The following is a 9,870-nucleotide window of genomic DNA, read 5'->3' on the forward strand; positions in this document are numbered from 1 at the left end:
AATTTGAGAGACCATAGTAATCCTATGCTCTAGAATTACTAAGCTTACCTATTGATTCATTGACCATCTTCTCAGTTACACAAGTCCAGTGAAAGCTGTCTGTCTGCTTACTGTTCATTTCTGGCAGCTGTCCCTCTGCCTTGCTCACATTGTCCATTATGGTGTTATATGACTGAGGACTGACAAAATGCGCATTTAGAATATCAGGTGGAATTGGTGTCTGGTATACCTTATTATCACACTTGGTATCTGTTTTAATAACTTCCCATGCAGCTTTGCATTTATTTATTGAGTTCAGTATATATGCATAATTTGCTTTGCACTTAGCTGCCTTGATTTCAGACCTGTAAATCATTTTCACTTTCATGTACATTTCCTTGTCAGCATTATTGTGCTTGGACCTATCATGATAGAGTAGCATTATGATCCTTATTCTACTTGGATCTGGGGTACCAGCTTTTTAGATTTTGTGGTTTGATGTATTGATTTTGCTTTGATATTTTCTTGCAGTGTTTAGGACAACATGCATCAAAATTTTTAGTTAACAGTTCTAGAAATTTGTTGGTAGATTTATTTGCACCTGCAGTGGTTATTATTTGATCCCATTTTTTAAAATTCAATTTACTTATCAACTTGTTTAGCTTTGATTCATTAATTGGTCTTATAATTTTTCTACAGCCAATTCATATCCAAATGGTACACTTAATTTAGTTCCTCATTGCTAAGCCAGTGTTCATTTATTGAAATAACAGTGCAGTTTAAGTTTTCCAGCCAATACTGAAGTTCATTAAGTTTGTTTTTAAGAGGCTGCAGATTAATATGTAAGAACACTACACTTGTACTTATCTTTTGTGGATTTGCTCTAGCCCTTCAGCAAAACATCATTGAGATGGGATGGAACTGCTGCTTTCCTCTTCCTCAGTATACGACCATTTGATGGATACTGCTCCTTCAGACGACATGGTGGTGAAGTTCTTGTCTTGTTAAGGGGATGAGTGGCTGAATATAGAAAACGTTGGATTTGCTTTCTGTTGCATGTAGGATGGGCAACAGTTTCTGCTGCATGTGTTGATGTTTCAGCTGTTGGTCCTGTCACTGATGATTCTGCTGTTTTTGTCGATGCTGCTGGTCCCATTGAATTTTGCTGTTCGCTCTCTCCCTGCTTGCAATGATTTCATTTATCATTTTACGCACAAAGTTTTTTCCCTCGTAATTTAGATGCATTCCGTGTTTTGTATGCTGACATCTGTCCAATTTGCCTATATCAAGGACGCTACATTTTCCAAACAAAGAATACATTTGTTTTACTTTAATGTTAGTTTTTCTCTTTGTTGACACACGAGTGATACATGAGATCACATCTGTGTGGTAACTTTGCAACTATTGTATTTCGTTGTTTATTGCGTTCCAGGTACTTTTTTGGTTCCATTAGGCAGTTATTTGCAGTATCATTTGCACCCGCTATACACACGACGTAGTCATTTTTCCCCGACATTTTATCGTGTTAGTCGATGCCGATAATGTTTTCATTGTTGCTCCTGGCTTTACAATACCTGTTCCATGGTATCTTTTGTTTTCTTTGAAAAGTCTCGCCATGTTTTTGCCGGGACTGTCCGTTAAAAATAATACACTACTTTCGAGTTTGCACTGTTCTACATTTTTGTTGATATTGTCTTTTTCATTCGTCCCGATGCTTCGTGCAAAAGACGCATGCTCAATTTCTCACCATCAATGTTTGTCATACTTCTGAACTTAGAGCCTGTATCCCCTTTCAGTCGATAAGGTTAGTTCAAAAGATCATGGTCCCTTAAACCTTTCTTGTAGCTATCGTTATTTATTTTACAGGAGTTACTAAGCAAACTACTTCTTGATGATGCAAGAGCACTTTGTTTACTTTTGGTGTTTTCGTAATTTATCGTAGATAACACATCACAGTCATTGTTGTGCAGTAAATTTACGCTGCTTTCACACTTTTTTGGTTTCCGACACTCTGTGAACTGTTTATGTAAGTATATTTTGTCAACTTATCCGAATAAGTCGAGTTTTCTTTAATCGTTTCTTGCTTCAACATCAGCTTACGATTTTCTCCATGCCATTTCGCAATAGTCGCCAGTTTCGCCGTGTAGCTTATGAAATAAATTAATATCTGAAAACTGTAGTCGCATGAACAGCCACTTCCTAGGCCATTTAGATTGTTCTTGTTTAAGGCTAGCTGTGGACACAGACAACAGCAGAATTTCCTGTGTAACTGGTTAGTGTCCTGAAGGGAAATATCCTTTGCGAATGGGTACTCGCTTGCCGCTGAAACTTCTTTCCCAGGCCGACAGGTGCGGGCCAGCAGCAGACTGAAATTGTGTCATGTGGACGTACGTGGTTTACGGCGATTTATTCCAAGCACAAACATACGCGTTGATATCTGGGTATATAGATCTTCGCGTGTGGCCCGCCTTGTACGTCAGCTTTTTTATCGATAGTGTCGACAACCCTATCGATAGTCGTGAAAGTGCACAGTGACGAGTACTACTACTATAGTGTCGTTTGAAGAAGCGAAACGTAAACAAACTGCAGGTTGAGTGTGTGACACTGTTATTTATGGAAACACACCATTTGAAATGTCTACCGATAAGAGTCTGGACGAGTACGTTACCTTCAAAATATTAATGTCCGTGAGCACTGGCAGGAATCAGTGTAGAAATGTTCTTTTTGTTGATGTAACCTGTGACATTTAAACTTCTGTACCTGAAGTATTTCCGACAATCTTGCTTTATCGGGGTCTGTTTTACAATTAATTATGTAATTCAGAAAATGTAGGAAATATTCGTTATACGGACATATTCCTGAAGTGTGCATATATGGAACGTCAGGCGTAAAAGCTATTTACATTCATTATGATGAGATGCGGCAGCATGTCGTGCGTTGGAAGGAATTGTTTAGATTCATAATTTTTGTGGAGCCGTCAGTACATTTAAATAAACATTATTTAGAAATCTGAATAAATCGGACTCAGAGTTTAAAGATCATATACTTTTCAGTGGAGTTATCGAAATTTGAATACTGGCAGGAGAAATGATGGATGTGCCAAACGCGTTGTTTAAGGAAGTAAATTGTTTGAAATTTTCTTTTCAGAGGAATTCGCTTTGATACTGTGTTGCAAAGTATCATCCCGTTCATCAGTCTACAACTATATTCATCAAACCACCGTAAAATGCGTGGCAGAGGGTACGTCCCTTTGTGCTGGTTTCCATTCACGCATGGAGCGCGGGAAGAATGACTGAATGCCTGTGTGTGCTGTAATTATTCTAATCGTGGCCTCACGGTCCCTATGTGAGCTCTACTTGCGGGATTGTATTGTATTCCTACATTCATCGTTAAAAGCCGATGCTTAAACCTTGTTAGTAGACTTTCTTGTGATATTTTGTCTATCTTTAAGAGTCCGCCAGTTCAGCATCTCCGACAGTCTCCCACGGTACAAACAAACATGTGAACTTTGGTGCTGCCAATTCTGCATATGTTCAATAGTCAATGTTAGTGCTTTTTGCCATGGCTCCCATGCTCTTGAGTAATATTCTAGCACCGGACGCAAAAATGATTTGTAGGCAATCTCCTTTGTAGATTGATTACATTCCCCCAGTATTCTGCCAATAAACTGAAGTTTACCATCTGATTTACCTACATCTGAACCTATGTGATGATTGTATTTCAGATCCCTACAAAGTGTTACACAAGAGGTAATTTATGAATTGCTGATTCCAACAGTGACTCGTTGATATTATGGCCATAGGATACTATGTTTTCCGTTTTGTGACATGCACAATTTTACATTTTTGAGCATATAAATATGCTGCTAATCTGTGCACCACTTCGAAATCTTATTAAAATCTGACTGAATACTTACGCAGCTTCTTTCATATAGTACTTCATTATAGGTAACTGCAAGACTGAGGTTACTGTTAATATTGTCTGGAAGGTCATTAATACACAACATGAACAGAAATGGTTCCAACACTCTTCCCTGATAAGATAATGTACTATTCCTATGCAGCTGTGCTGGATACCTGAAACTCTTTCAGTGTGACCAAATGTGGCTGTTAAGTTTTGTACAGTAATGTAGGGGTCAATATCCTTAAAAAAAAAAAAAAAAAAAAAAAAAAAAAAAACCAACTCAGATTACCTGAAACGCACATGCTTTGCCAGTATCATAATGTTACCACTGTACACAGTACACATCTCCATTATTCCGGTGTAGTTTTGAGAGAAAATGATTGTTTATTGTATAAATCTGAAAGTGGTGAAATAGTTTGGAGATTTCATGCCAAACTGTATTTATATGGGTGCATATGCTGGTGGCCTGTATCCATTACACATTCAGATTAGATTTATTTTCATTCCAATTGATCTGTAGTGTGGAGGTCCTCCAGGATGTGTAACATGTCAGAAAAACAATAATACATGACAAATATTTACAAATCAAACAAATAAGCTAATGTATCATTCCCAAGTGGAATGATCGTCATTTTTTTTTTAATGAACCCTATACGAAAGAATCATTTTACAAACACTAATGCACTGAATTTAATATAAAATGAGTTTTTTTTTATTTCTAAGGTAATAAGCATATAATAGAACTACCATAAAACTTATTTACAGTGAACACATTGTTGCACTGAAATGGTGCAGAAGTTAGATTGTACTTTCTGCCATTCTTCGAACTAATAAGTCTTATGTGTGGTGAGGCAGGACGAAGGTTTGATTTGTAAAGATGTCATAGTTACTGATGCACTTCACATTGTGTGATTGATGCCATTTTTATATGACTTATTTTTGTTTATTAGGTTTGCATTTCAATAATGTAGCATAAGTGTGCTGTCTCACTAGAATGTTGAATATTATTTGCTCCTCTCCTGAATCAGTCAATTATGGTTTTATGTTAAAGCAGGAACATGATGGGACAGCCCCTACCACTCTGAAATTCTAGTCATATCTCTGCAACATACATATTTTGTTACAAGCTGATGATACAACCACCTCTAACACTAACCTTGTAGACCTACAAATTTCCTACATAGCATAGCAGCAGATGAAATGTCACCGAAATCATGCCCTGTATAAGAAACCTAAATATAGCTATCTGAAGATTTGCATAGACACTCAAAAGTGGTTACAAGAATGAAACAAAAGATTTTATTGACTGGCACCTGTACGTGTCTACAATTTTTAATGTAACCTTTGAATTTAACAAATTTGCGGTTGGTCTCAGTCATGCTGAATAGAACAGCTGGACTGTTGTTTTTATCACATTTTTCAAAAATCAAAGCTTTGCAACTGTAACTGCAATAAATTTGTGTATGTCTCATTTGAAATGATGAAATATGATTTAAACAGACTGAAAGTCTGGGTTGGAATATGAAAAGGATAGACTGTAAAGATGCGTTGAGTTGTAGACGGGCACAGTGAAAAGACCGTTACATATAAGCATTCGGCCAAAACTTTCATCAGAAAAGAGAAGCATACACACGTTCACACAAACAAGCAAAACATACACATACGCACCTACGCCCACTACCTCCAGCCCGATTGCTGTGGGTAGTCATCTATCCTTTTCATATGATTGTTAAATAGTATATTCTTAAAGAGTCTTATTATGAAATATTAAAATTACCAGATATACAAACTGTTTTAGTGCTTCTTTTGTATTCTGGAAGAAAGAAAGAGAGTACCTTGTACTTGACATATTTGCACATAATTTGCCTGTGTGTAATATGTTTTGAAGGCATCTAGTGCTACAGTAAAATTTGGGCACCATCAGCATGTTTTTCCATTCTTTGTCTCAATAAGTTGCATCTTTTCAGCAAAGCCCACTAAGTCCGCTTGGTCCAAGAACCAGAGAAAAACTCGGGCACCATTCACTGACTACCTGCCACTGCTCAAGTCCTGCTCGTATCCCAACCACAATAAGTTTTGAGATTTCATTGACATAGTTGTGTGCAGAGATCAGAGTGCATAGTGTAGACATTTATGTGCATTAGGTGGATGTCTGTGGATTACATTTTGTTTACAACTGAATTTTGTAGAGTTGGATGAAAATTCAATTTTAAAATGTCATGGAAATTTGTATTTTCTTATATTGTAGACTTGCTGAAGAAGAACTCCTGAAAGAAGCCAAACGAGCTGCCGAAAGGGCATCAATAGCTGGTGCCCTGGGATGGCAAAAGTGTCCATTACGACAAATGAACAAGACATTTCTCAACAACACTGTGATTAATATTATGCATGCGAACAAACTTAAAACAAGAAAAATGCAAAATAGAAAGGCTCATTATGACTATGCAAAGGAAGAATTAAAGCATTCTACCCAGCAGCAGACAATAGCACAAAAACAGTCAACATACCCAAAAGTCAGTGACTGCCGTGGTTCAGATTCTAAAAGTGACCTAAAGCACACCAAAAGTGGGAAAGTGAACAAACTATTTGTGCAGAGATGCAAGAATAAAGAAAAGGAAGTTGTTGATCTTAGAAGTGACAGTAAAACAATCAAAAATAAAAGTTATTAGTTTTACATAGCCTAACTATATTATCCTAACTATAGTAATGCTGACATTCATGTGCATTAGTACAGTATACAAACATATCTGTTGATTCATCACATCATTCATTCACTTGTACAGAATATAAAAATAACATAATTTTAATGACATTTTGCAGTACAGGATACAGTTATGTAATCAGTGTTGTAACAGTTGTTCCTATCACTGCATCAAATATTGATAATACACTGGTGTGAGGAAGTGTGTTTCTTTACTTTCCACAAACTTATAGTTGATGTAATTCTAGTAACAGACTGTCCAAAGAACATGATTTTTTTCTTTGTTGTTGTTAGCAGCACCTGATGTAACACTGTATTGAAAGAATATGTTTCGTTGTGGTAGTAATTACATTAATTTATAAAATGAAGCATGACTAAGGCAACACATTCATTTCAAAAGACAATGGTCTAAGTTTATTAACAGTATCCCTAACAACATTACAGAGCCTAAGTTTATTAACAGTATCCACAACAACATTACAGAGCAAAAAGACATTCCAGCTGTAATTCACTGTATACGTTTCAGGATATGTGTCTGACAGGGTTGTGTGTCCTGAATTTTGTTCGAATACATGTCACATCATCATTAACATAATGTCACTGTAATTATATAAACAATTAATGAAAATTAGGAATAGCAGTCCCTCATCTATAGCTGCCTGTAGTCCTTTTTGTTATTTAAGTTCACACACATACATGACATCCAAACAAGATATGAGGCATGTTTTTTAAGTAAGTACTGTTTTGAAAGTAAAAAACGATGTGCTAAGATAGCTCAATAATTTTATTTTTACATGAAAGCCTGTACCTTAATCTACGCACTGTCGCCATTTCAGTCTGATTCTTCCTTGTTTACGTTGTGTACTGAGTGTTTAAGTTGCCTCCGATAATCGTGAGTTCTGTGACTGTGAAGTATGGGCTGTTATAAGATTTCTTAGTGCTGAAGGCCTAAAAGCAATTGATCATGAGATCTGTATGATTTAGAGAGAAACATTATAAGTGATGGAATGGTAAGAAAGTGGGTGAGAGCATTTAAAGATGGCCGCACAAATGTGCATGATGAACAACTGAGTGGGCATCCTTCGGTCATTAATGAAAGTTTGGCGCAGGAAGTGGACAATAAGGTGAGAGATTTCCTGCTTGCGGGATGACTTACCTAATGTTCCAAATAGTGTTTTGTATGGCATTGTGACTGAGCACTTGAATTTCCAAAAATTATGCGCACGTTTGGTACTGAAAATGTTGATGGGTATGCACAAAACCAAACATTTAGACAGTGCATTGACTTTCCTTGAGTGGTACCACAACAACTGTGATCATTTCTTAAGCCAAATTGTTACGGACGATGAAACATGGGTGGCTTATGTCATACCAGAAGCACCATGGAAGTTGAGCAAGAGCATCGTTTTGCTGCAAGCAAATGCCCATCCGCATGTGGCGAATCAGACCAAAGATCTCATCACATCTTTTCGATGGGAAACTCTAGATCATCCTCCGTACAGCCCCGATCTTGCGCCCAGTGACTACCATCTGTTCCTGCACCTGGGCGGTCAGTGTCTAAGATGATGATGAAGTCAAAACAGTGGTGATGCAGTGGTTAACAAGTCAGGCGGCAGACTTCTATGAGGAGGGTATTCAAAAACTGGTACAACATTATGACAAGTGCCTCAATATTGACAGAAATTATGTAGAAAAGTAGATTAAGGTACAGGCTTTCATGTAAAAATAAAATTATTGAGATATCTTAGCATGTCTTTTTTAATTTCAAAATGGTACTTACTTTAAAAAAAACACGCCTCGTGTATCTCAGACCAGCCGCAGTAGCTGTTAGATGGGTGATCACTGCACCTAGAGTGCGTGCAAAATAAATTGGTCCCTGTCAGAGCAGAGGGCATAGTAGGAGAGGAGACAATGGTAGTGATGCGGGGTAGGTGCTAATGGCCAGCAGCCAGTATACAGTACGCGAGATGGAGTTCCAACATTTGAAGCCTACTCCCAAGCAGTCATGTTAAAAGATTATGCCAGTACCACCAATAATTTTTGTAGTCACTAGTCTCGTGACTACAGTATTGAAAAAGAAAATTAGCACATAAGTAACTTTTAATGGGTGAAGCACACAGCTCGGGAGGTGTCTGTGTATGTGCGGATGGATATGTGTGTGTGTGCGAGTGTACACCTGTCCTTATTTCCCCCTAAGGGAAGTCTTTCCGCTCCCGGGATTGGAATGACTCCTTACCCTCTCCCTTAAAACCCACATGTTAGATTAGTAGTTGCTGTGAAACTTTATATACTTGGTTAATTCTTTTCTTTTTTTTCTATTTTCAATTAGTTTCATGTTCTCCAACATACAAGTCAGAAATTATGACTGAGCCAATTCAACATTATCTTGGCTGTTTTGGGCAAGACAGTGGGTGAAGTAATTGATGTCAAAGATAGTGATAACATGGAGGAGGATACTGAACAAGACAATAATAGAAATAAGTGTAAAATAATAGGCTCTGCATTGATAGTGATTTTTGGCACACACAAGTTTTGAAACTATGATGGTGTGTGGCAGCAGAGAGAAGAAAAGCAACATCAAAGAATGATTTAGGTAGTTATATTCTATTTCAAACCAGTAACTGAGCTGTGTTACAGGATGTGTGATTAGCTATGTGTAAGTGGTAACTGATATGACTGTATTGTAATGGTCTACAGTTTTCCCTCATGAACTGCTCCTGAACATATCTCGTGCCTTGACTATGGCTGAGAAGAAATTATGCTGCAGATTTCCTCTGCCACTTTCACTAACCGAGTCTCTTGATGGCAAATGGTGCAAAATTTCTTTGGAAACAAAGTTGTTTTTCCAACCAATTCGTTATGAATCTAAGTGACGAGAGACTAAATGTGAGCAAAATCCATGTTAATCAGACCATTTTGGAGTTTAGTAAGTATTGGTACCTCATCAGAATTGGATCCATCACTTTGTGTGATGATCTGTGCTACACACAAACTGAGATGCGACTGTGAGTCAGTGTATCACATCGGCAGCAGCAAATTGGGAAGCATCAATAGGCACATTGTCTACATTGATAAGATGCAACAACCTGGTACCTGATGAACCTTGTTGATTATTTAAATTGCTTCTCCCTGCACCACTACCATAGAAGGTCATAGGTTGGGACTTGCTGTAGTTTACTACCACAGTTCCTGTCACCTACACCATTCATGCTGAGAAACTGTGTTGACTTGGAACCAGTAATGGGTGCACATGGCCTGTCATGTACTGTTTGCTTCAGCTGCACTGT

At 37.5% G+C, this 9,870-nt stretch overlaps 1 protein-coding gene across 1 annotated transcript; it reads left to right on the forward strand.

Moving 5' to 3' along the window:
- Window positions 1–2,497: 2,497 nt before the first annotated feature.
- Window positions 2,498–6,951, forward strand: LOC126335540 (protein POLR1D-like). The gene is made up of 2 exons (XM_049998927.1): window positions 2,498–2,638; window positions 6,131–6,951. The coding sequence occupies exons 1-2, from the start codon at window positions 2,613–2,615 to the stop codon at window positions 6,549–6,551; spliced, it is 447 nt and encodes a 148-aa protein (XP_049854884.1). The 5' UTR covers window positions 2,498–2,612; the 3' UTR covers window positions 6,552–6,951.
- The last annotated feature ends 2,919 nt before the right edge of the window (window positions 6,952–9,870 follow it).

Source organism: Schistocerca gregaria, chromosome 2, assembly GCF_023897955.1.
Source record: "Schistocerca gregaria isolate iqSchGreg1 chromosome 2, iqSchGreg1.2, whole genome shotgun sequence".
NCBI lineage: Eukaryota > Metazoa > Arthropoda > Insecta > Orthoptera > Acrididae > Schistocerca > Schistocerca gregaria.